This window comes from Lemur catta, chromosome 13, assembly GCF_020740605.2.
Source record: "Lemur catta isolate mLemCat1 chromosome 13, mLemCat1.pri, whole genome shotgun sequence".
Classification (NCBI taxonomy): domain Eukaryota; kingdom Metazoa; phylum Chordata; class Mammalia; order Primates; family Lemuridae; genus Lemur; species Lemur catta.
In genome coordinates, this window is record NC_059140.1 from 63,771,857 (window position 1) to 63,799,389 (window position 27,533).

The 27,533-nt window shown below is 45.0% G+C and overlaps 1 protein-coding gene across 1 annotated transcript in view; it reads right to left on the reverse strand.

Moving 5' to 3' along the window:
• FAM124A (family with sequence similarity 124 member A) overlaps positions 1-27,117 on the reverse strand; it is a 48,576-nt gene extending 21,459 nt beyond the window's left edge. The window contains exons 1-2 of the mRNA XM_045566734.1: positions 26,897-27,117; positions 18,574-18,605 (exon numbers count right to left, since the gene is read on the reverse strand). Coding sequence (XP_045422690.1) covers positions 18,574-18,605; positions 26,897-26,964 — 100 coding nt within the window. The 5' untranslated portion in view covers positions 26,965-27,117. The remainder of the gene's footprint in view (positions 1-18,573; positions 18,606-26,896) is intronic.
• Positions 27,118-27,533: the final 416 nt, after the last annotated feature.

A 27,533-nucleotide genomic window follows, 5' to 3' on the forward strand; every position in this document is an offset into this window, starting at 1 on the left:
ATGAATGAATAAATAAGTAAATAAAATATCATTTCATTAAGGTGTCAGATGATGACATGTCTGGCCTTGGCAAGAGGAGAAGCCAAATTCTAACTGAACTGACTCCATAATCTATGATTTTTTTGATCGCAAATTAACGTGTAAAAACCACTAGGGCAGCGCCCTAGCAGACAAAGACAAAAGGCCTATCGCCACCAATGCTTCCCAAGCTGGACAGTGTTAAGAAAACCTTGGTCCTGTATTTTACCGGGCTAAGTGGCATAGGGAACATCTGACTTTCTATTCACCTGTTCGAAAACAGAAAGTCAAGTCTCATAATCTGGAAGAGACAGCAGGCCCATTAGAGAAGATCCTGTAGCATCACATGCACACTATTTAGTATTTCCTGAAATAAGTGCAGTGCTTCACCCCATAAATGTTCCCTATACCAGTGCACCCCTCTGGTTTGCTTATTTCATGGGTTTATTTTGTTCATTCATTTAACATGGGCTCCTTCCTATATGCCCGGTGCTGAGTGAGGTTCTGGGCATACAGCCCAGGACAAGGGAGATGTGCTTGCCCCCTGGTGGCAAGCCATAATTGGCAGGTCAAGCCCTGGCTGGTGAGGTGTCCTGTGACATGCCCCCTATGGGGGGGAGGGGGCATAGTCATGATCATCTTGCTGCTGGAGATGTGGGGAAGGACAACCTGGCCGCAAGCATAGTGTTCTTGCTGTTGGAGCTTAACTGGGGCTGATGTTAGGGGTGGAAGGGAAGCAAAGTGAGACCAGGACTGACCATGTAAGGCTGCCCTTTGGGCCTCTTGCTGGGCCACATCCACCCAGAAGCCCACACGTTCTGAATGTGGGTTACCTTCCCTAAGTCCTCTAGCAGAACACCTGAAAGTGTGAAGTTGACTGTTTAACTTGGCAACATTTCCCAGGGAGTGACACTGTTTGCTGGCCACACTGGCATATTTCTAACTCATATAACCGTATCTTACTCTTTTTTTTTGAAACAGAGTCTCACTGTGTTGCCCGGGCTAGAGTGCCGTGGCGTCAGCCTAGCTCACAGCAACCTCAAACTCCTGGGCTCAAGCCATATCTTACTCTTTAAAAGATTGCTCTGTTTGCATTTATATACGTTTTAGGACTAATCTAACAGAAATCGAGACATCTTTAGGCCAACTATGACTTAGAGGGCTAGATTCATCTAGAATCTAGACCTATGTTCACACACGTGCCTCACAGTGTCTACTAGGGGTGTCAGGCATAGAGTGATCAATTGCATGCGAGAAGTGTGGTGTGCTTTTAGGAACCACAACCTCAATCAAGTCAAAGGATGAAAGGTAATTTTTTTGAGGTAGGTAAACTAGACATTCCTAGTGGGCCCACAAGTCCATTTTGCCACGTGTACCTGCAATAACATGGTTTTAATTTCATCAGATCAAAACCTGCCTGAATTTTCATCCCAACTCTGATATCTCACTTTAAAATAGTTCAGTTTGTTATCTTCTCTCTCGTTCACTCATTCATTCACACATTTGTTGAACAATCAATTTGTAACAGGCACTGGGAAGACAAGGAAGCTGGTACCACCAAGGACTATGGGAATATGTTTATATACTTTGGCATGACAGCTCTCCCTTTAGACTTATGCAATGCACAATCTGCACAACCACAGGCAGGGGCCCTCTAAGGAATCATAAGCCACATTTGGGAACTTCATGATTTAGTTGGTAAGCACAGGCATAAAAAATTAAAATTTGATCTGATATATACCTATAAGGCATACAACAGAATAGCATCTTGGGGTGGGGTTAGATTCTAAAGTCACTATGAGGTAAAGATCACCTATAGACAATATTACCATTGAAAGTCCCCTGAATTTCCCATAAAGTACTGGATGGTATTGACTTGCAACAAGACAAGACAGCCAGATAGATGTTTCTTTGGTTGAACACCAGATGAAATAACTGGCTTGCTGCAGGGCAGTGTATAGTCCGTTTCTTTAAACATTAGACCCCCACTCATCAAACCATGCTCTTTACTCTCCAAGGGGTTTCTGGGAGCCCGAGAGGCTTTGGGAACCTAAGGATGACTAAGATAAGAGCAGAGTCAAGTTTCAGTTCTCCAATAATCACAGAGCAGAATGGCAGGTGGAATTATTTACACTGTTCTCCCTCTCTCCTTTCTGCCCTCTGGCTGAGCATGCATTCCCAAATTTGTATGAGTTGAATATAAGCACAATGCAACTCCGACTTCCTACCACACGACAAACGAAGGAGCAGCTCTTTCTCCTGAGGGCTTCTGAGAAGGCTCCCTGGAGGTCTGGAAGGGTAAGTGCCATCTCACACTTACGATATCCTTAACTGTGGAGGAGATCACTTCAGGAAGAGGAATATTGTTTACGATGGCACAGACAGAACTGTGCAAAAACAAGCACATTTGGAAGGAGGCAGTGAATAATTCTGCAACATGGCAACAGATGCAGCCAGAAAAATGGATTGGAGCCAAGTTGTATGGGGCCTCAGCTCAATTCAGTAGTTGATAAGTGGCAAAGGAAGGTTTTAACAAAGGAATGTCAGGATCAGGTCAGGGGAAGCTGACTACAAGCACAGTAAAAAGTGAGAAGACTAGTGAAGGGTGGACAGGATATAACAAGGGTTTGGCAGTGTAGGATATTACATTAGTGGCTCTAGCTCTTTATCCTACTCTGTATACTCACTCTCTGCCATGTGACTTTATAGTTTCTCCCACAAAATGGGTGAAGTGTATTTCCTCACCCTTTGATTTTGGATAGGACCACATGCCTAGCTTTGGGCAGTAGAAGAGACAGCAGAGACGTGTTTTGGCTTCCCTCCTTGTGCTTCTGACATTTCCATGAGGAGAACGTGCTCGGGCTAGCCCACTGGTCCAATGAAGGGGATGAGAGAGACAAGGAGCAGAGCCTCCCTGGCTAGTCCCAGCCTAGATCAGTCAATCCTCAAACACCCAAAGACACATGGTAAGAACCACCCAGCTAACTGTGGTCTAGATCAGCTGACGCAAGACACATGAGAAATAACACATGACTGTTGTTTCAAGCCACTGAGCCTGGGGCTGGCTGTTACACAGCAGTGCTTACAGCTACAGACAGTCAGTGGGCAAACAGAAGAGACATGGGTTCACAGGCTCTTTAGGAGGCACATGTGATGACAGGGCTTGGAGCCCACAGAACTGGCGGGTGGGGCGTAGGAAAAGTAGGAGAAGAGTGTACCTTGATGTTTCCAGCTTGAGCAACCAGTCTGGTGTGATATTTAACTGAAGTAGACAGTGGAGGAAGAAAGGCAGGTTTGTGGGGAAAGACAGGGAGTTCCACTCTGGCCGTGGCTTGAGATGCCCAAATGGCTTCCAAGAGAGACAGCCTTTGGCAATTGGATCTTTTCGTTGCTAAGGTAAAGGACTGAATTTAAGGACAGACCAGTTACTTTCCAGCCATACATATTCTTGCTTTTATGAAGTTATCTCGTAAGTGCATGCCCCCACATTGATCTAAATCATGAACACTCATCATGATGGCTTAGAAAACAATTGAAACTCAGGGATTATTCTGGCCCTTTTCTTTGCTCTTCCCAACAGCCTGGCTTCTTTCCATTTTGTTGGACATTAATGCCACAATCAGCAGAAGGGCAGTTGAAGCAAAAGTGGTGATGATGAAAAGCAGTGAAATTTTCCGCCAGGCAGTAACTTCAGTAAAGGTCGGAGAAGACACCACAATCACCTAAAATGGAGAGTTCACTTTTCCACAGTGCCCTGAACTCCCAACAGTAGAGACAAGTGACTTTGCTAAACATTAACAAATGTTCGATACAAATGGAAAAGGATAGGAAAGCTTTGAACAATCTGGAGATAAAGAAATTTACCTGACAAAATTACAGTGATTTCTGTGAGGGGAAAAACAGACACGCAGAGTAAAAGGAGTGTTTTGGAAAAGAAGTTGTCAGAGCAATCAAGTTCCTTTAACGATCCTGATCCCACACACAGGGTATGCAAGCACCCAGGTAAGATGACATGTTAGCTCACATGCTTACCTTTTTGGCATTCTACATGTATGAACTTATTTAATACTCATAACAACCCTTTTATAGGGGGTGCTATAATTGTCCCCATTTTAGACAGCAGGAAATCGAGGCACAGAGAGGCGAAGTAGCCTGCCAAGGGCACACAGAGTACGGGCACTAACTCCGGCACATGAGGTCTATGTGCCCACTCTGCCCAGGGCTCTGCAGAGAGGTGCGCTGTGCCAGTCTCCCAGCAGTACGGCCAGCTGCCATCCATCCCATGTGGCCACGTGCTCTGCTGGGCCCCCCACACTGCTCTCCCGCCTCGCTCTGACTGGCTGCCTTCCCAGCCACCAGTCAACAGCTTCACGTCTTGGACGCTCACTTACATCTCTTTCCTCTGGCCCTGGGTCTTGGAGGAAGAATAAGCCAGAAACTGCCTCCCTCTTGGCATATGCTCAGCTCTTTACATCTCAGCACTGCTCTTGAGGGCAACTCGAACAGGCCAGCACCACAGGTGGGTGCACTAGTGAAAGAAAAGCAAAACAGTGACCCAAGAAATCCCACAGCCGGGCGCGAGAGGCCTGGGTGTGAACAGGCCCAGGGGAAGGTAGCTTCTGAGCCCCCCAGCAGAGCTGTCAGGGAGATTCAGCCCTGTGCCACCTCTATCAGTCACACAAAGGTGTCCCTGAGAGCTGGAACAAAGGCCACGCTGCATGGAAGCCTGCATGGATGAGTGAATGTTTACAGCTCTGCAGAAGGGCAAGATGCCCAGCCTTGGAGCGAGGGGTGGGCTGAAAGGCGCTCGACCAACCACCAGCTCGCCTGGCAGCTCAAGGAGCAGCCAAAAGCAAGCGAGCGAGGAAGACGAAGACCCCGGCGCTCCCTCTGCACTGCGTGAACCACGGAGACGGAAGTGCCTAAAATCCTGCCCCAGAAGAGCTGGGGAGAATGAGCAGTGGCATTAGTATGCTCTGGCCATCGCTAGCGTATGCCCACTGCACGTGACCTACAACACACAGGCTCAAAGCACCACAGAACGCAGCTCCACACTGTCATCGGGTGCTAGGGTTACACACGCTCCAGGGAAACCGGCCTCTGTGGAGCAGGATAGGAAACCAAGTATTTGAGGGGAAGGAGTGAAGGAGTGAAAATGTGAATAATTAATTGTCACGAAAAGCCTCTAGGCCTCCCTGGAGAAGCAGAGACAATGCAACTGTGGGATGTGCTCTGCCTTTATCATATCTATTACACAGCTTCCCAAAGGACCTCAGAGAGCACCTGTTGAATTAGGGTAAAACTCAGACCTAAACCAGACCCGGCGTGGGACAGACCGCTCCAAGGCTGGTTAGAGGATGGGAGTTGCTCACGTGATACTAACAAGACTTTCAAATTAGTCTGTGCTTCCCAAAAGGAGAAGACTCTTTCTCCTGGGATTATAAACAATTAGATTTTCCTTTGATAACATAAAACAAAAACAATGTTAAGGAAAGCAGCACAAGTTCAGGCCTTCTCTGAGGCAGAAAGTGCACTCTTAGCCTGGATATTTCTTATATTTTTTCCCCATATTTCACCTCTCCTCTATATCCCTTTTTTGGGCACTCAAATATAACAGAAAAATAATTTAGATAATAGCTATCCCTTATTATGCTCTTATTACTGTCCTAAAAGCTTTACATATACCATCTCCTTTAATCTTTAAAACAACACTATGACAGAGGTGTATTCTCCCCATTCAGCAGGTGAAATGTGAACCAACCTGCTTATGGCCATCTGGCTGGAGAACAGCAGGGGCTGTCTGAAGCCCAGATCTGAGCTCCTCACCAGCTGCTCTCTCACCTCCCAAGTCCACCATCCTTCTAATGATCCTATTGGGTATTTGCCCCAAACCTGAGTCTGCTTGGCTGGGGCTCTGAAAGCAAGGCTTAGCTCCTTCAGCCAGTGTGGGTGGGCTGTCCCGCTGCAAATGCACGGACCACTTTACCTGGGGGTGGGGTCGGGGGGCATCCTGAGCCAGAGTCTTTTGGAGGACAGGGCAGAGACTGCTGTCCTGAATGCTGACAGACTTCTAGATGCTGGACCTCTTGCTTGGCTACCTCAATGCTGCCTGCACCAGGACTCCTCAACGCCACTCTGTAGCCCAGGACTCCACATCAGCCTTGCCTGCGCTGTTTCCTGCTGTCTGGTGTCCGCCAGACTAGCCCTCCTCCCAGAACTGGCAAACTGGTGTGTCCCCAAGAGCACCCACTCACCCATGGTGGGCAGGTCTCTCATTCCAAAGGGACTTCCTGGACAAGTCTCAGGATATGACAAGCTCAGATACCCCTTTCTAGAATTTCTGGGACATGACTGATATCACTGTCATTTTATCCCCAGTTTGTCACTGATAATTTGTAATTCAGTTGCAATCATTTATTTAATCAAGGAATGTTTACTGATCACCAACCAGGTGCCAGGCATTATAGGAAACAGTCTCTGCCTTCATCGAGCTTATAACCTAGAGCTGGGACAGACAATAAACAAACAAACATGTAGGATGAAGTTGGGTAGCTAAGCACTAAAGACACTTCACTGAACAAACACATGTTCAACGTGGGTATAGTAAGAGGTTTCCAAGGCAGCAGCCATAACCATTTACGATCAACTGAATAAACTGCCATGCACCATTCTGGTGCCAAAATCACTGCCAACACCTCAGTGTGCTGTGAGCCCCTGGGAGGCGAACAGACTCTGAACAAGGGCACCTCCAGCTGTTGCGGGCTATTTGGTTTAGGGAATCTGGCCCTGGAGCCTGGCTTGAGAACCTGTCTCCTCACACTCAAGAGGTTGAATAAACTCCTCATTTGCATTTCTAAAGCCCCACTCAGCTTGGGGGCTCGGACACCGGTCTGCCAACGAGGCCCACGTGATCCAGTGGCAGAAAACCCAGGTGAGACGGCAGGTCAGACACACAACACAGACGTGTCCAGGGCACAGGCTGACAGTGTGAAGAAAGATCAGGTTAGAAAGCGGGAGGGAAAAAGCCCTGGAGTGACAATGAACACAAAACCCCCAGAGAGGGGCACCCTCCCTCCACTGTGCTGCATGGCCTCCCAGGAATGCCAGAAATAAATGCCCTGGGAAAGAGGCCTCCAAATTCCTTCCTGGGAGACTCTATTCATCCGGAATGTAATGAATAACCTGTCTTACTCTCTTTTTTTTCACAGTTTTTAAAGCCATTTCTTTGAAACTTTGAACCAATTAAAAAACTGTAAGCAACCCCCTCACCCTGCCAATATTTAAGACAAAATCTTAGACTTTCTTAATTCTTAGTAATTTTATGATTTTGACAAGGCCTTTGGTCAGCCTGTAACTTTGGGCTGTGAAATGGGCAAGGCTGGTCCCAGTGCCAGCCCCCAAATGAAGCTGAAATTAGATGCACAGTTGAGAATAGTGAATTGTGGCGGCAGTGAGGTGACATGGCAGGACTTTTAATATAGGTGATCCAAACCATGTTCATAGTATAGAGAATAAGGTTCTCCTCCCTCGGCCTGAATTTACAGAACTTTCCTGTAATCGAGGAATTGAACATAGACTGATATAGTCAAGGCAAACTTATATTTTCATTGGGCAGAGGACAGTAAGAAATCTTTGTGGTTCTTAGGCCCTCTCAAGCTTTTGTAAGAAGGATGCCTTTGCTATAACTGCAGTTATTTGCCCTCTCAGTTTTCATCATCTGCTGCAGAAACAATGCTAGGGGCTTGGATGTCTCATCTGTATTCCTGAGCTCATTCTGAAACCAGGACACTATTAAGAAAGAAATAATATGGAAAGTAATGCAGATATTTTAGATGCCCTGCATTTTTTCCCCTTGGAAATGGGACGCCCATTTTACTTTAAATGTATTTCAGGTCCGTCATTCCGAAACATGCTCTCCTGATGGGAGGACGAGAGGGAAGCAAAAGCCAGACACTGACCAGAGGGTGACAAAGAAACTTCAAATTCTGACACAGCCTGACACAAATCCAGGAGAGGACCAGGAGGTTGATACATAATTAGTCTGAGGGGGTATAAATGCAGCTGGAAATGCTTAAACATATCTAGCACACTTCTGTAAGCCCTCAGGACTATCAGAATTTGAAAGTTTATGAGATGGTAACACGGTATGACACAGCCCGATGCATCATGTTTAACGATATACTAAGGCTTCTCTTGTACACAAATTTGAAGGTTCAAAATGCCTGGAGAAACTACAGGATTTTATACAGAATCCTTTCTTCTCCTCAGTAATTTTAATTCTTTCTAAACCATACTAAGTGCTTGTCATTTTCATGTGTAGAAAAGTCATCCTGAGAGAGTCAGGACCTCAGTACTATAGACTTGGAGATGACACAGCAGGGCTCGGAAACAAGAGGAAGAGAATTAATATTCATCTTAGGAAATATTAATAGAAGAAAGCTACCAAAACAGAACAAAACAAGACAGAAGAAGAGGGAGTTAGCCAAAACCTGTCCTGAGCATTTGTTCATCGGAGAACCCCAGGCTTCTTATTCTCAGTCTTACACCAGGGCTAGGGGGAGGCATCCACACAACTGTATTAATGAAGATTTATTTTAAAAAGGGATTGACTCTGGCAGGACATTGGGAAATCAGACGAACAATGACTAGCACCGTCATTGTCTGAGACACTACATATGTGTGTATAAAATACACCCTGAATGGTGTAGGAGAAAAATCGGTGAGGAATTCTGGCATTGGCTTTGCTCATGATCAAACTAGCAATGCAGGAAATGGAGCCTGGGGACTTGGTGTTTTCGCCTAAAACTCAGTGAAATATTCCAATGCTTTGCCAATTTCAATATGACACTGACAAGTCTCCGGTCCTTGTTTCCAAGTCTCCTTAGAAAATATGTACCCCGGGGCCCATTTGGAGAACGCGCTTACTGGACATGACTAGAAAGTTAAGGATGAGTGAGACGTGCACTCCAGCCTCCTCATTTCACGGATGGGGTCGGGCGACTTGCCCACGTCAATGGCAGGTCTAGAAAGAGAACGGACATCTCCTCATCCCCAGCTCGGGGCTCTTCCCTTTACACTGCAGCTGTGCCTGGCCCTCAAGTGCCCACTCCCACTAAAGGCCCCGAGGACTGCAAAGGAGGAGGAGACATAGCTCATCCTCATCTTCAGGGAACTTACAATCTGATTGAGAAAGCAAGACATTCACACATGACAAGTATAAGGAAAGTACAAACGGGAGATGATACATTCTAAATGATGCAGAGGATGGAAAGCAGAGATAATGACTAAGTTTTCCTTTCCCACGATTTTCTCACCGCCTTGTGGCCCTGCACCTGCAGAGTCCGGGCTGCTCACTGCTTTGGGGAGGGTGGTAGCAGATAAACCCGGTAATCAAGTTTCTGAATTTTTTTTTCTAACTCATAGCAGAGGAAATAGTCTTGAAGGGCAAAGCTCTCTATTGTAGAAGCTGGGATTTTGGAAACAGAAAAAACTTTCTGAGCCAAGAAAGGCTAAAAACCTAAAGCAGAGGGTTCACACCACCAACCAGAGGACAGAAGGACACGTGAGGCTGCAAGGGTGGCTTTTCTAGCTCCGAAGGTGTCAAGTCTGTGCCTCTGATGAGAGGACGAAGACCGGAAGGGACCTGAACAAAGTCTGTAGCCCACAGGTTTCTGAGAAAGGGTCCTGGACCGAACTTCTACCGGGCTGAGCCCTGCAGGGGTGGGGACCCCCGAGTAGAGCAGGACTGTGCCTTCACTTGCCAGGGAGGTGAGTGTGGCAGTTCAAGAGTGAAGTTCAGCTCAAGTATAGAGAAATACAGCAGTTCTGCTTTATACTTGAGCTTGTGACTGAAAATTCATACTCATCATAACAGGAGGTTCTTACGGAAGTTCTCAGTGGGTGGCAGAAAGTGTTGATGGTGACCCTGTAAGCATGCCATATCACAGAGAGACCTCCAGCGTCTCAGGCCAGTTTGTCTGTGACTCCACACACTTGAGCCTCACTATCCTCAAGCCTAAAGCAGTGAAATATTAAATATGGAATCGTACAGAAAGCCCAATTCTCCCCATAATTGACTTCTTGATTATTCTTGTTACAAAAATGAAAATCAGTCTTCCAAGCACAGGTAAAATAGCTCAGCTTCACTACCTTTTTGTGCCAATGATAATGTCAGAAGACATCAGGGTCAGATCAAAATAAAGCGGGGAGTGAAAGTCCATGGAACATTCCTTCCCCTCCATAACCAGAGATTTGTACAAAGCAGAAGTTTAATCAACGTGGAGGAAAGAGAGAAGGTTTAGAAAGAAAGAATATGACTGATGGGATCCTCTTAGTTATCTTAGTCAACTCTGAATTTTCCAACCTTTAAAGGACATGACCTGGCTTTCTGCACAACACTCTCCAGCTACTTCCAACTTGGTATCCCGGCAGAGGTTACAGGCAGCAGTACGGGTATCAAATAAAGACAGAAACTGTTTACTGGGGTGGGAAATGTTTTCCGTGAAGCCTGTGCAGAGCACTCGTGGCTTTACTGGGGCCATTATGCTGCATACGGTGGGAGCAGGATTGCCATCAATACCAACTTCCAGTGAGAGAAACAGAAATGACTTCAACCTGTTGGTCTCCAAAGCCTGAAAGTCTCCCCATTTATAACCTACTCCATACGGCAATTTTTGCTCATTGTTATTGTTTAAAATATCTATCCATGCACATAATCTTCTTTTTCGTACATGAAATCATAATTTTTGTGAGACCAGAGCACTCTCATCCATGCCCGTGGGACACCGAAACGGTATCTTTGGAGAATAACCTGGCAATAGGGATCAGAAGCTTTAAAAAATACATACACTTTTTTTACCCCCAACAATTCCAAACGTAGGAGTTTATCTTAATAAGGAAGGATATGCACAAAGACCTTAGCACAAAGTTGTTCTCAGCAATGCTGCTTATGACAGTGAAAAAGTGAATGCAACCTACAGGACCAACAATAGGGCGCTGGCGAGTACAGTACAGCACAGAAACACAATGGATACTGTATGGATACTCAAACTATTGTAGAAGTAAATTTCCTGATGTATAAACATGTTCACAGTATAGTCAGTGAGAAAATTATACTATAAAACAATACATACAATACCATTTTTGGTAAATTATTACCAAAAATTCTATATATATAGAATTATACTATAGATTCTCAGGAAAAAAATCTATAAAGGCAGACACGACATAAAATTATGAATACTGGTTGTTTCTGGATGGTAGGATTCTGGGTTTTCTTCTTTTTGCTAATTTGTATTTTCTGATTTTTCTACAATGACTATGTATTATTTGAGTAATAAAAATTATTTTAAAAATGAGAAAAGCACCAGGCATATCAAGGGCAGGAGCAGTGGCAGCTACTCACTTTTGTTCTCTCCCTGCAGGGGGGGCAGGGGGTGTTCCAGACAACCCCCAGGACCCTGGGAGACCAGATGTCCCTGAAGTACCACTTTAGCTTCTCAGGGGGAAAAATGCAGTCATGAGCAGGCTGCCTCCATTTTTCTTTCATATCCTGGATGGAAATCAACACCCCCTGTGTAGCTGAAGTCACACAATTAAAACTTATCTTTGAAGCCAGAAGGACTACACCATATTTTTTTGGAAACGGATGTCAGTGTAGCAACGCATCAAAGGAGTCGTCTGTGTAGTGTACTGTGCTCACAGTTTGATTTCCTGATGCGTATCGTTTTGGTTATTGCTTTTTTCTTATCAACTGTCAAATAGTAATACTGTCTAGCGTTTCAGCCTCCCATTCAGAGGATTCTGAATGTACAGACCCCACACCATCAGGTAACAGTCTAGATGCACTCACACGTTCAGCTTCAGTAGCTTCATTCATCTCAGAGGTTTCGTCTGCTACTTCCATGGTCCCGTAGCTAAGGCTGCCACCTGCTTCTCAGACAAACCCAAAACAAACACCTCTAGCTTGCCTCCTAAAGGGCACATTCCATGTTTTAAAATAAACCACTCTTGGCAGAGGAACACAATTCTTCCTGTTAAATTATCAAAAAAAAATTTTAAATATTATTAGCAAGTGAAAATTTTTTCTCATCTAGATATTATCCAAATCTTAGAGCCTACAGATTTGAAAAACTAGAATTTAAAAGTAAGAGATGTGGATAAGCCACATGAATCAGGGATGATTTAGGAGCAAGCATGCTTAATGGGGAGAGGGACTAGCTTAGTGATCGTCAAGCTTTCAGTACATGCAGCTCACCTCACTCAGGAGTCTGGGGAGGGGCCCAGGATTCTGCATTTCTAACAAGCTCCCTGGTGATGCTAATGCAGTGGTCCCTGGACCACATTCTGAGCAGTGAGTTTGCCAGTATGGTGATTTTATGTGCTGTGCCAGGCCAGGAACACCTTCCCTGGGCCGCAGACAAAACATGGAGTGAGTGGGATACCCTAACCCACACCAGTCAGCGTTCTGTGTATCTTGAGGCTGCGGTGGCTAAGCCTCCACTTGAGAGGCTAAAAAACCCAGACCTGCCATAAATGACACCCCCAGGCCTGTTGCCTTTTTATTAGTGTCATGTGTAAGCTACATGCTAAATCAGACTGGACGAGGAAATCAGACTGATCTATCCACGTGCACAGCATCTCAGTGGTTTCTCACTGGTCTCTGCAGCCACGACCATACACCAAGATGGAGCATGTTGTCACCGACACCACTGTCTAACACACAGCCACTCATGGAGAGCCTCATTTAGGACTGCAGACTTGTTCCAGCCACGCGGCAGCTTACTCTGAATCTCCTCTGAGACAGTTCTGCACATGAATCTGACTGCTGTGCCAAAACGTGGTCTTAAATGTAATAGAAGTGGAAGCAGTTCTCATCTGGGGTTTATTTGCTAGAAGATGCACACTCAAGTGCTTCTAGCTCTGCAGAGCTGTGGAGTAGAAATTCAAAACCCCATGATTTTCCTCCACTTGGAAATAAGTATACCACCTCCCCAGTGCCTTGATTTGTTCTATGTCAACTGCTGGGTTTCTAACAGTACATCAAACAATATCATTAGTATTACTAATAAGCTCTTTGGGAACTGAGGAAGTAGGAAATTAATGAAAATAGTGACGGACCTGAACTGAGATATTCAAGTTCCACTGTGCACTTTGTCTAAAAGGTTACTAATTCTAATTTAGAGAATATTGGTGACTTTTCTTTTGATGCTTTCACTGTGGGAGGGATGTGAAGCTGGGGATGGAGTGGGTAGATTTTGAGTCTTTTTGCAAACCTGTGTATGTTGCCAACTCCTGCTAATCACAAAATTAAGCAAGTTCAATAGCTAAAATTGTTCTTCAAGAGGATTAATGAATAGATTTGAGTTTTGCCTAGATCTTACAGAATAAGACTCTGAAAGACTATCTGTTTTGAGAGAGAAATGAAGATGATAACTCGTGCAAATGCATCAAAGTTAAACTGCCTGCTATCACCTCTCCCAGAATATAAATCCTCCTTTTTTGGAGACATGATAAAAACTGGCTCTAAAATGAGCAAAATGTGTTAGTAAGTTATAATCTTCTCTAATGAAAACACAAAGAAAATAATAATAGATACTTCATTATTCCAAGTCTGAATTTAACTCTTGGATATGGAGACACAGATCATATGTATTCACATATTCCCCACCAGTGTTGAGTTCTACAGTATGCAATCATGTCTTTTCCACGTGTTACTTTTAAAGCTCCTATATTTGCTTATCACAAATGTAATTGCTTAATTAAATCACAATGAGCTTATCTTTCCCTCCAAAATGCTGATGGGTTGCACAAATACGGTTAAAGCCAAAATCAAAACATATTATGCATCAGTATCCTGAAATAGCAAGGAAATGTTGAAACTACTAAGAAACTAAAAGGGAGAAGGCAGCATCTATGTGGGAAGATACGCCTGTGAGAAAAGACAGCTTCAGGAAGGGATGAGATGTCCTCCCAGACAGAGCAGCGAGGCAGAACTGACAAGCCTCCAGGGTGGCTCTGGACCAGCTACAGTGCCTTGCAATTAACCAAGATGCCTGGACTTTCCTATTTGAAAAACACCTATGATCCACCTGACCCATTTCCGTCCAGATGAGTGTGTGTCCAGGCGCCCAGAGCACTAGCTGCACCTAGTCAGGGCTGCCCTGAAGAGCAATTCAGTGACACGGCGGCCCAGGAAAGCCAAGGAAATAGAACGCCCTTGAACGTACAGCCTGTGGCAGCTCTGGGCCAGCAGGGAGGACATAAGCAGGAAATAGGGAAGCCACTGGATGGACAGAGCAGGGAGCTGTTAAGAGAAGAGGGCAGGAATCTGAGACCCAGGTAAATTGAAGAACAAATTTAGTGACTTCCACCCACCCATAATATGTGCCTTTTTGGCATAGCTGGGTACATGTTCTTGGGCTCAAATCAGCACAACACACCGTTCATGGCCATTTTCCCCCATTTCCACAGACACAGAGAATCCCTTAGTACATTGCCAGGGACTGGGAGATGCCCTTTGGATCACTTCACCTGACCTTTTAGCACTTGCGCTCTGAAAAGTATGAAGTGGCACACACTGCAGGGCATTCCTGCCACCACCGGCAGTGTCTAGGGTGCCAGGTGAAGAGCTAATGACCGTACTGAGTTTTAAGGGGGGACAGTTTTAGGACCAAAATTAGGAGGGCAAACAGAGACGATCCCTGTGGAACAGCCTCAGAGAGAGAACTAGTTAATTCTTTGACTACTTCCTATTGGCATTATTCTGGGGCTAGATATCCTCAAGAAATGTCATACTTTACTTTCCTAAAAATATAATTTCAAGCTCCTGGCATCTTCTAAGAGTAATTCTCCAAGTATGACTATAATCTTTATTTGAATGGAATATTCAATCACACATGATGGGAATTTCATTAGTATTACGTGGCAGAGTTGATTTTTTTCCCTGGCATAATTGTTGTTTTTCTCTTATTCTGTTTATAAAATTTACCCCCATTTATTTAAATCACGTAAGAATGCAAATTGTACATAGCGGCTTGATGATCTTCTAACCAGATTTCTGGAAAAACAACTTGATTCTGAGAGTATAAATTAAATTCATCTTCCTAAGCAAGTATTATGATTTACTGAGATCTCCTGAGTGCCAACAGTGTGTTGAACTTTTCAGAAAACATAAAGGAAAAGCCTGCCTTCCCTGTCAATCTAAAAAAGGCAAAGGAACCAGTTGCAACTGGAAAAAAATTCACCAAACAAAACCAAGCTGTCCATTAAAGAGGCCCCTCAACCACTTCCCCCTGAGCTGGACGAGTCAGTGAAGTGCGATTCCGAGATCCGTGAGGTCAAGGAAAAAAGGGTGATGCCTGACAATCCACACGTTGCCCCTGCCCCAGACCCATGCAGCTGTTTGAGCGGAGGGGGACAGAAAGCTGCTGCTGCCTCTCACCACACTCTACTGCCACCGACTCAAAGGCAGCTCCCCACTCAGAGAGGCTCCGACTCCAGAGAGGATGCCCAGGCCTCCAGACTTTTATTCTGGTTCAAAGAGACAGCAAAGAGAAAAGGTATAGATGCCTCACTCCTTCCCTCTCTCTCTTTCTAAAGGAGTTTCTAAGACATTCACATGTTAACATCCTAGACCTTCTGCAAGGGTCCTGAGAGGCTTCCCAGCCCAACCACCTCATTCCACAGGGGAGGAAACTGAGGCTCAGAGAAGTAAATGACCAGCCCGAGAGCACATGGCTGATTCTTGGGGGAACCCAGACTAGAAGCCAGGACACCTGACCACGCCACTGCTCTTGTGCCTTTCCCCGCGGTCATGACCTTTCTTTCTCTCCCCTCAGGGCAGGCAGCACGAGGAAGCAGCCCTCTGCACTTTGAGGGAAAAGAACTAATGTATAGAGTGACTGGTGTTCTCTGGAGGGAGCGCTCATGACAGTTCCTGATAATGAAAACCCAGCCGTGGACAAATAGGCAACAAGGGCGACGCGAATACTAGCTCACCCCAAGGAAGCCTTTATGCCCCTCTGCTGTGCACACAGGAACAGATGGGTGAAGGCGGATCGAGTGAATGTCGAGTAAGAACCACTCGCAGACACAGGACAATCCACTTTCTGATAGTGAACGATTAGAATCAACTCTCAAGTCCCAAATGGGAATCAAGAATCATTCAGAAATAAGCCATCTAGCTGAGAGAAGCTGACAACAGCAGCAGAATGACAATGAGATGCAGAAGCTGCTCCCAGGACAACAAACAGGGACTGGGACGCTGCTGCTGCTGCTGTGGGAGGCCCCGGGCCCTGCTGGACACAGACGGTGCCAGGCTGGGTCGACTGTGATGGGAGAGTGACCCTGCAACTCAGACGTTCAGGATAAATAACAAAACTATTACCCTTCTCTCTGCTCAGCCCCTGGAGTGTGATTATCTAGTTTATCGGAAAATATTATTTTAAAAATCTACTTGGAAAATACTTTCTCTTATTGTAGCACTGTCAAATCTATATTTTAAAGAATAGATTTAAGTGGCAATGTAGCCAAAGAAAACAACATTTTCCAGACTCCCCTGTATCTAAGGATAAATATGTGACCAAGATCTGGCCAACAGAGATAACCAAAATTACTGGGTAGTCTCTGGGATAACTCTTTAAAAAGAAGGATGACTCAGCTGGCAGGTACCTTCTGCCCTTCCCTTTTCCTTCTTCCTGCCCAGAACAAGGATGTGATGGCTGGGGTGGAGGCAGCCACGTTATACCTCGGAGGCAAGCCCAAGGATGGAAGCCAAAAGCCGAGAATGGTGTAGTAGAACAATTAAAGGAGCTTCTACACCAGACCTGCACTGCCTCCTCTGGACTTCTCTTTTTTTAATGTTAAAAGAAAACAAATCCCTACTTGTTTTTGTTTTTGTCCGTTATTTGTAGCCAAATACATTTCCTAACTAAAATGCATACATACATACTTACTAAGAGGCCCTGACACTGAAGAATGAGGCAGCAACCACCAAATATTTAAAGCAAAATGGAAGAGCAATAACAAGGTATTGATCCCAGCTGTACTAACAGAAATGCCAGCTCAGAGACTGCAATTAAAATAATGGACAGGAAAACATCCCAAACCAAATTACCAGTTTTGATGACTAGAGAGGTGCGTTGTTATGACCCAGAGGACTGATTTGAGAGCTACAAATTGAGCAAAGGCTCCAGGCAAGTATTCTTGAAAAATCATTTCTTAAAGAAATGTAGCCTCTGGGCAAAACAGTGGAATGAAAATGGTGGCCCAGTGAGAGAGAGAGTTCAAGAGAGCTTTCTTTGATTTTAGGAACGCAAGAGCTTCAGGGAATGAGTGCAAATCACTAGAGCATTATTCTCATTATTACTAATGGTTCATAATAACTAAGGGGCAGTGCTGGGTCTCCAGTTGGCTGAAATTGACCAGAAATTGCTAGTTGCAGTTATACTAATAATGAAATACATTATAATTTGACACTAAATTACAATCCCAAATACACAGCTTTCTGCACTGTCTCTTATTGCAAAGGCAAACTAAGCATCAATAAGTAGAATAATCCAATTAAGTGTCTCTCCATTTGGGAACTATTTAGAATTGAGAGTTTAACAGGTTAGTGAGATAGGGCAAAACAATTCGGTATTTACTGACTTTAAAAATCAGGGCTTTTTATTGTAAGACAATTATTTTTTGTTATTTTAAAATAAGCGTTCAATCAATCTGAATGGCTTTGGTCATTTATGTAGTAATTTTAATCACTATAAATTCTTTCTAGTTTTGAGGCATAATTTCCCATGAGTACATTTACCTGTACTTTAATATTAAATATAAGCACCTTTTTCATGCTCAGAATGGCTTTATAAACATATTCCCAATCATTTTTTTTCTTTGTCATATATAACAACCATGTGTAAGCCAGGAATTACAAATACAGGAAGATGGATTGATTAGAATGTCTATATTCCTTTTAGCTACACTTAAGTGGAAAAGTGATAGCCAAATTCCCTAATTATAACCTGCGGCAGTATTGCTGTTAACACACTTTGCAGGATTTTGTCAGAGATAGATGTTCCCTCCACTGGAGAGAGAATGGTATTTGCCTGCAGATGCAGAAGTACATGGGAGGAAATTTGCCAAGAGATGAGCTGGAGCAACCCCACGGACCTCGCTGCTGTGCTCTGAGCTTTCTGTTATCCTGTGAGTAGCAGGTATTTGATACATGCTTGCTCAGTGAATGAGCTGCCTCAGACTCATCAGAGAAGGTGTTCCTAGAAGCACCCACAAGCAGCTAGGTAAGCCTAGGCTACATCCTTCAGCCTGGATTTCTGCAGGAAAAGTAGTGGCATATCTTGTCTTAAAATTAAGGTATGATTAAATTCTCCAGGAAAAGTCTCCACTTCCAGGTTGGGAACATCCTGCGTCAGTCACATTCTTCGGCAAGGATGGCTTTGGTGATTCTTATCTACCCTTAAAACATGTACACACAGATGCTGTCTGTGGTACTGACGCCTTGGGGATGGTTAAGACAATTCTAAAAGACACGTAAAAGATACTTACTGCTGGTGGAGGACAGGTGGCTGTAGTCAGACCTGAAACACAAGACCTCAGTGTTAGTAGGATTCCTTACGCAAATGATTTATTCAAGCCAGAATTTTTAAAGTCACTTATAAGTAGCATTCAACTAGTGAAGAAATGTCACAAATTAAAAACCACAGTGCTGAGGCTCATTTTGTGCAAAATAAACTTATGTCTGAATTTGAAAGCGAAACTTCAAAGACACTGTAGGAATCTGGGGCCCTTCACACGGGCTCTGTGGATCCCCCTCACAGGGGTCAGGAGATCATTTAAATTTGCTGGCAAATTTTTGAATGGTTGTTTATTTTTCTGGGAAGAAGGCCCAAAGTTTTCAACAGATTCACGGACTCACACATTCACTTAAAAATTTTAAACCACTGCAAATGAGCACCCTTCAAGTGTTCGCACAACACCATGCGGAAATGTTTTCTTGCCGACAGAAGCAGAGGACCCCAGGGAGAGGAGAGAGAACCTCAGCCATGGAGGCTTTCACATGCAAGGAAACATCAGGAAACACAAAGGTGCAATGACGTTTTGGCTGACTTCAGGTCCACCTGAGAAGAAAGCCTGCTGGACATTGGGGTAAGAGGGTGTGGGCTCTGATAGGGAAAAGGAAAAGGCGGGTTTAGGGTTGGGGCGACATTACCCTTTCATTTTCTGTGCTGAAAAATTAGCTGCTGGCGCTCCGCCTCTGTGAGAACGGGGATCTGGCCAAGGATCTGCTTAATCTCTACTACGTTTCTGCCCTACTTATGTGACTGCTAAGACTTCCCTCTCTGGCAATGAATTTGGTATGGAAGCTATTTAGTTTCTTCCCCCAGTGTCCCAGAGTTATTCTCAGTAGGAAATTAATCACTTAAGCACGCAGGGATTTATTCTGCTGTGGTGGTTAGGGGATATAGTTATGCAAATAAACTGCTTAATTATGTTTAATTTTATAGATATACATTCCTTTTATCTCCTTAGTCTCCTGTTGCCTTTCTTGAATCATCCAATTTTACTCCATTGAGTTTACCACATTAAAAAAATATATAAAAAACTTTTTTAAAAAAATCCCAAGAAACATGCCTCTTACTAGTTAAAATAACCTACGTTGTTCATAATGATGCACTGATTTATTGGTAGAGGAACAAAATGGAAGAAAAACAGCATGTGGTTTTCTCTTTTTCAAGTGAAATACTTTAGGAGTCACGGAATCATTGAATTTTAAAACTGGTAAGAATAACAACTGCTAACATTTGCATATCTCTTTATATATTACAAACTGCATTCACATATATCCAATGCAATTTTTTTATTTTATTGATTAGGAAACTACAGTGATACTATGTATAAGGAGACTAGGAGCTGAGGAATGATGAGGGCTTGGACTAAGCGTGGCAAGGAAGAGTCAGAAGGTAGAAGGGATTGCCTAGGACACGGTGACACACTGGCTAACAAGAGAGAGAGTTAAGGCTCCGTACCGTACTGAAACCAGGATTTGTAACCCCAGCACTGGTGCATTAAATTCTTTCTGGAATCAGTCAGGATATAAACTTCAGAACAATACTTAGAAATGTAACGGTATATAAATGCAGTGAATGCTCAACAAACATCCACTATGGTAGATCCAATGGGAAACCAATTCCATTACAATACAATCATCTTAAGATGATCAGACTTTAAAGAAATTTCATGACTATTCAAATATAACATACAGTAAGAATGTGTGCTATTGCTATAGCTTTTATTCTTAAAAATGTGTCAGTATTTTCAGCTAGGATTTTCCAAATACTCCCGAAGCAGACGGTATTCACATATGCATACATTTTGAAGATCTGCATACAGATGGATATGTATGTAGAATGAAATTTACATTTGAGACATAGTTCAAGAATCTTAAAGTGCACGGGTATTTTCATATTTTAGGACAGGTGTTAGCATAACTCATGCCCCTCCATAAATCAATCCCTCCATATCTCTCGTGACTAAAGGCACTACCGGGTCAGGCCTGCCAACTGGTCAGTCTTCTGACAGTCACACTCGTCCTGCTGCAGTTCCTTCCCCGTACAGCAGCTAATCTTTGCAAAGCACAAATCTGATCATGTCTCTCTCTCTCTGGATGAAATTCAAGCTCGCTAGTATAAAACACAAACTTCTCTCTCCATGACGGGTGGCCCAGCTCTGCAGCCCAACTTCTACCCCTGTCCACCATCAAAAAGAAATCTCATAGACGAAAGTCACGTAAAGCCTCACATTGCTCTCTAGCCTCTGATCCTCGGTTTATGGGATTCGTAAGTTGCCATGACAGAGATACAATCTGAACTGCTCTTTTCACTTGATACCATCATAATGTGCTGCTACATAGTTCCTGTAATTCTCATTTTAGATAAAGTGATGTACTATAATTTATTCAACCATTTCCTTTTTGTTGCCTTTATGATTCTTCCTGGTTGTCCACTTTTACAAAGCATTCTGCAATGAGGTATTTATGAATGTAACTTTGCGTTTATTTTCCTTAGGAAAATTATAAGTGGCAATATAGAATGAGTCAAGGTAGAAACACTTTTATAGCTCTTAACATATATTCAAATAACCCCCGAAGATCATTTACTGAAAATACTGCCAGTGAAAGACAAACTGTAAAGCTTCAAACAATATTGTGCTTAATAAATAGGTTCAAACAATTCCAGAGAACAACCAGGCATCTGATTAGGGTTCTCTGGAGAAGTTTATACTTCCCAACTTTTTTAGGGTAGGAAGGAACGGCAGTAGAGTACCTGCCTTGAGATTTCTGCTTATTTGTCTCACATCATAAGAATTTACCCAGCTGAGTCTACAAAAGACATTCAACCCTGCCAGAATGAAGCATGAAAGAGAATTTAGGATGAAAAATTTATGCACACATAATATAGACGGGCAAAGTAATACAAGGATTATGTACTTGCACACACACAACACATATAGAGACACATTTCCAAATACATTATTTAGTATTTGTGCTAATAATGAACAGAAAGTTAGTTGTGGTCCCTTGACTATATTTTAATTATAATTACACATTTAGGGATATATAAAGGGTTCTGTACTTAAGATAGTCTACCACTGTCCAAGGCCTACTTGCCAGTTGATATACAGTATATATAAAAAGAATACCTTCCTAAATTCTCTTTTCCAGGAAAATCATGGCGTAAGGATTGATCTTGGCATTTCTATAAAATTGATCTTGATGTTTCCATAAAAAATCAGCTCAGTGTGTCTTGGACTTCACTGATGACTCTCAGTGCACTGAATTAAATGCCATGGTAATTTAGAGTTAACTAGCCCCACCTTGAACACAAAGATAACTAAATACTAATAGATCATCTGGTCTTCTAAACAAGATTTCCCCTTTTACCTTTTTTTTTTAAACTGTCTCATTTTAAAATGTATTCCACCCATTCTCTTTCATCCCCCTGTTTAAACTCTAGACCCATAAATTGTTTGTTATCCCCTAAGTCACAGTGAAATATCAGTTGGAGGTCACCCAAAGCAACAGGACATGGTATGGCCCTACATGTGCAAAAGCTCAGTGACAGCGGACATGGAAGCAGAAGCCCATTAATGCCAGACCCAACTATTGTGCAAAAACAATCCATCACATTTGAAAGAGAGGCTTAGAGGCCAAATCTTGGGGACATCACTAACGAAACAGTCATTATAGAAAAGCAGTGGCTTTTATTTGGGTGTACAAGGAACTGCCTGTCCCTCTATTAAAGGATTCTGTTTCTTAAGATAGTTTACCACCACCAGCAGCCGACTTGCCAGTTTTTTCTAACAGAAAGTACACAAAAGCACAAGGCTTGCTTTCAAGTGGATTTGGAAAATGGGAGTTTCAAAATGACATTGATTGCCACCGAAGAATACTAGTTTGCTTTTAGTCTTGACCTGTATTAGGTGGGTCAGACAGCAAAGGCAGTATTTCAAGCCAGAGAAAATGTCTGAGCAGAGAACAAGAATTAATTACAGATCAAACAGCTCCTTGAGAAGCAACTTCAGCAGGTGGGAAGCATGCTGGACGCCCAGGCTTCAATTCGTGCCACTAACGAGCCCGGAGCCCTCCAAGGCTCCATTTCCTCATCTGTAAAATAATAATGATAATACTGAGGCATGCTCGGTAGTCTCTTGGATGTTCTTAACAATGATCAAATTGCTTAAGGTATTTAAAAGCAACAGAACATCTACTGTGATGAATTTAAAGAACATATGGTCTTGAGTTCACCATTTTTATTACATAAAACTCTAAGTTTATCATTTGGAGTGTTCTTTGTAACAGTAATAATAGTGTGGTGAGAAATAATACTGTGCCCAGGGTTCACTTTGCCAGGCACTGTTCTAGGGGCTTTACACATATATATTGATTTAATCCTCACAACAACTATGAGGTAGGTGCTATTACCATCATCCATATTTTACAGACGAGGAAACTGAGGGCAGAAAGAGGTTAAGTCACTGGCTCAAGGTTCCACAATTCCTAAGAGGAGGAGCCGGAATTTGAATGCCAGCAGGCTGGCTCTTGTGACTACAACTTTGAAGGTGACCTGCACAGTCTGCCCACTGGCAGCGGGACCCACAAAGTTTCTTAGAACTGTTTCTTCCATCATGCTGCTGAAAAAAGGATCAATAATCAGCTTAAGCCATGCCCTAAAATCCCTTGCTCCTATGTTTTGTTTACACCACCTAGCAACGGTCCCCCTTACTCCAAACTTTGGTGATCCCAACTACCCACTATTTCTCTGCCTGACCCTACCTAGGGAGCTGGAGCCCCACAGCAGGCAAATAGACAAGGTAGACTCATACCTCCATGAATACCTAATCACTCATCTCAACTGGGCTCTCACTCAACACTGCCCAAAACAGCTATTTCAAACCTCCATGCTCTTCAGGTCGGGGAGGGGGGCTGCATTTTCACCATGGAACAGAGACCCCATCTTCCCTTCCCTCCCTCTAGTTGTGGGAAGGGAGATGCTCCCACCTCCTGCCTGAATCCATCCATTCACATGTGGTCTGAAGTCCATCTGCCTGCACCTTGTCAGAGAGATGACATTATGGATTATCATATTTTCTCCTATATCTTTATCCTTTTTACAGAATTCTTTCTACTGGCATTGACTGCCTAAATAGTACTCATTTTTAGGAAATTCTTCCCTCATCCCTCTCTCCCTTTTCCTGACTTAGGAATCTAGCTGTCTCCTCTTCCTCACCTCTACTCCTTTCCAGAGCCACTCTAATCTGGCTCCTGCCTCCACCACCCCACTGTCAAATACTACTCTACCTTTAATTCATTATCTCCCTTTAACAAAGGACACTTGACATTATTCCTCATCATCATTAGTTTCTCAGTAGCACAGTTGAACTCTCTCCTTCTTTTCTCAAAGACTCACACCTCTCTTGGCTTCTATATCCCATTCTTCCTTCTTTGACTCCATTCCTACTCTTCCTCTGGCTCTTTTATCAGCTCATCCTTCTCAAGGCTGGTCCTAAAGAGCACCTGCTGCACAGGGTTGGTGAAGGATTCAAAGAGTCAATGAAACATGTAAAGGCTTAGGACAGTACAAGGCACATGCTAAGTGCTAGGTGTTTGCTATTACCTTCAGTTGATTTAATCTTGCCCAGGGCTTCAACTGCCATTTTTAGGCAGACAGTTTCCAAATGCAAGGTCATCATGCAGACCTCCTCTCTTGGGTTCCAGACAGATACACCCAATTGCTGACTCAGATCTTTACTCAGATGTCTCACAAGACCTCAGACACAATGTGCTGAAAATGAAATGTCTGATACCCTGTCCAAACTTTGTTTGAAAGGGATCTCAGGCTACTTTGAGAATCCAATTTAAAAAACAAACAAACAAAAAAATAAGTTCTCTTCTCATAAAAATGCACAAAGTGCATCATTTGGCATACAGTTTGAAGCAATTCATGGACCCCAAATTAAGGATCACTGCCTTAGCAGATGTGTCATTTGAGCTGAGTCTTGAAAGAAGAGTAGAGTTTCACCCAGTGGACAGGCATGCCAGGTGGAAAGGGCATAGCTGGCAAAGAGGGCAGCTTGACAAAAGCAAGGAAACAGAAACATCTGTCAGACATGGCTAGGTGCAGGGTGCAAGGAAGGCCCTGCTGAGAGAAAAGGCCAGAGAGAGAAGGAGGGACTCCAAAACGTTAGGGCTTATAAGCCATGTTAAATTCTTTGCACTTTATAGATGACAGAGCCATAAAAGTTCCAAAGGGCGAGAGACATGATCAGATCTGCATTTAAAAAATAACGTAATGATAATAAACATTAATTTCGTGTTTCTACACAATCTTTATGCATAATCTCAACAGGTAGCTCTATGAAAGCTGGATAGGGTAAGGGCACGGGGCAAGCTCCAGAAAAGCAGGCTAGAAACAGCTTTTGCTGATAACTAAAATTCAAAGGACATATGAATATATGGCAAATACAAGACTAATACATACACACTGAAACTATTTTATTTATTTAAGTCTGGTCAAGTGAAGCAGTAGGATGAAACTATTTTATTTAAATGCATGGGCATGCCATTTTACCTTTATCTTTAGCTTAAGGATGCTAGTGATACAATCAAGAATTCTTTAAACAATTCTGTCCTGTTACAAACTACACATTTCAGCAACAGAGGCAGAGAACAGAAGCTCTGGTGTCAGCATGATCAGTGTGCGCCTCCTAGGAGCCCTGGCAGCTGTCACGCTGATGTCCAGATCCTGGGGCAATGTCACCTCCTGGGTCAGGACTTCCTCTCTCTTAAGACAGAGCCCTTGGAAAAATATGTTGTAGGTGAGCTCAGCAAATTGAAAATGAATGGACTAGTGAATGCTTTATTCAACCCAGCTATAAATGATCTGGTTAATTTTGCTTTGTTTCTTCTATTCACGGTCTAATTCACAGCTAATTAGAGGCAGGAAAGAAAAAAAAAAGCCAAGGATCTTCAATCAAAGTTGATAAATGCTACTTACACGCTATGTGGGGAAAAGCAAGGGAGCTCGTTATTCAGAATCAGGCTACTCCACCAGATTATAATTGGGTGCTGTATCGAACCACCAATGATCCTAAGTGTGGACAACAGGGAAAGCCCATTGCTGGGTAAGTGTTCTAAGGAGTAAAGTCCCAGATTTGGTCTAGGAGTGTTAGTGGAGACTGAGGGGAAGGGCGGGGTTAAGAGGCAGGAGGAGCCGCACGGGAGGCTTTCCGGGGGTCAGAATGAACTCTGAGTCCATTCTGGGGCTGGATTCTCAGGCTGCCCTCAAAGGGTTGCCAAATCCTGAGATTAATCTAAAACCTTCCCGACCTTCCAGGAATGAGGCTTTCTGTAGCCTGGGCAGCTCCCGCCCTCCCCCAGGATTACTCCAGATAGGAAAAGACACGCTTTCCTCCTGGGTCAATACCCGCATCCTGGATGTGGCGCTGACTCTGCACAGGAAACTCCTCTAGAGATACGGGCTGGGTGGAAGCCTTTACAACGGCTTCTAAAAGACATCCTAGCTTTTGTACCATGCAGGAAAACAGTATTGTTGGGAGAGGACTAATTAGTCTCCAAAGGTTTGAGCTCATTGTTTGAGTCCGCTGAAGCGAAGAGGACATTTCTTTAAACAAGCAGGGCTGGATCACAGCACCGTCTCCGTCCCGCCGGCACCGAGGCACGCGGTTCCAGCGGGACAGGTGCACTCAGAGAGGAGGAAGTTGGGCGGGACTACAGCAGTCGAGGAGGGGGTCTCAGCAGCACACAAAAAAGTCCCACAGTAAAGCCGTACATGAGAAATGCTACCCCCGTAGGCGACTTCTGAAAGACTTGCAGGTGCCCGGTGTCCCACCCTGCTTCGTCCTTTCCCTATCTCCGGGGCGGACTCCGGGGGGCTACGGAGCTGCGAGAGAAAGTCCCCGCGGAAGGTCGAAACAAGTGCAAAAGCATCCCTTGTCTCTCCAACGATGGTAAAGGGACACTGCATCTGCCTGGCACTCCGCATCCCCTCACAAGAGAGCGGAGGGCACGAGGGCTGGGGTGGGACTCCCCTGCACCTTGAGTCCTTCCATTTTCGCGCCTGGGGTGGGGCCCGCCCGGCTCTGCCCCCGGGGCCTGCCCAGGAGGGAGCGCGCCCACCCCCAGCCCCTCGGGCTTCCCGGTGGGGTCCTGCAGGAGGAGAAGTCCCCGCGCCCCGTCCCGCCACAGCGGCTCCGGCTCTGCCGCGGGGATGAGGCGGGTCCCCACCCCCGAGGAGCCGCCGCACAACTCGCAGAGCACCCCCCGCCCGCGGCCCGGCCCGGCCCGGCTCACCCTCCGGTCTCAGCGCCCGAGTCCACGCAGTCCTCCTCCTCGCCGCCGCCGCCAGCCTTCGGGTCCATGGCTCGCGGGCCCCGGCGTGACCCGGGGCGCGCTCCCACCCGGCCGCCCAGCCCAGCCCGAGCCGGGCGGGCTCTCTCCGAGCGTCTCGCGGCCCGGGAGCCGGCAAACAGGTCGGGCGCCCGCCGCGGAGCCCCCTCGCCGCGCCCTCTCCCGGCCGCGCCCGGCGGGGCACCGGCGGCCGCGCCCGCCCCGCCCCTCGGCGACGGCCGGGCCCGCGTTCGCGCGCCTGTGCCCGGGGTGCGCGCTCGCGTGCGCGCGCCTGTGAGTGGCGTGTGCGCGGAGTGGGCGCGACGTGTGAGGTCGCGAGCGTCCGCGGCCGGGAGGGCCGCGTCCCGACGGCTGCGCGCGCCTGGGCGTGTGCTGAGCGCGTGGGCTGCGAGTGCGCCCCGAGCCGCCCCTCTGCCCCGCGCCCCCGTCCCGCCACCTGGGGGCCTCGGGCTCGCCCCGAGCTTCCCCGGCCCCCGCGCCGCCGGCAGCACCGAGAAAACCCGGGGGCATCGTGAAAGCAGGGAGAGACCTGTTTCCCTTTCGGGACCAGTTTGAACACCTGCGTGTTTTCTTATAGTTT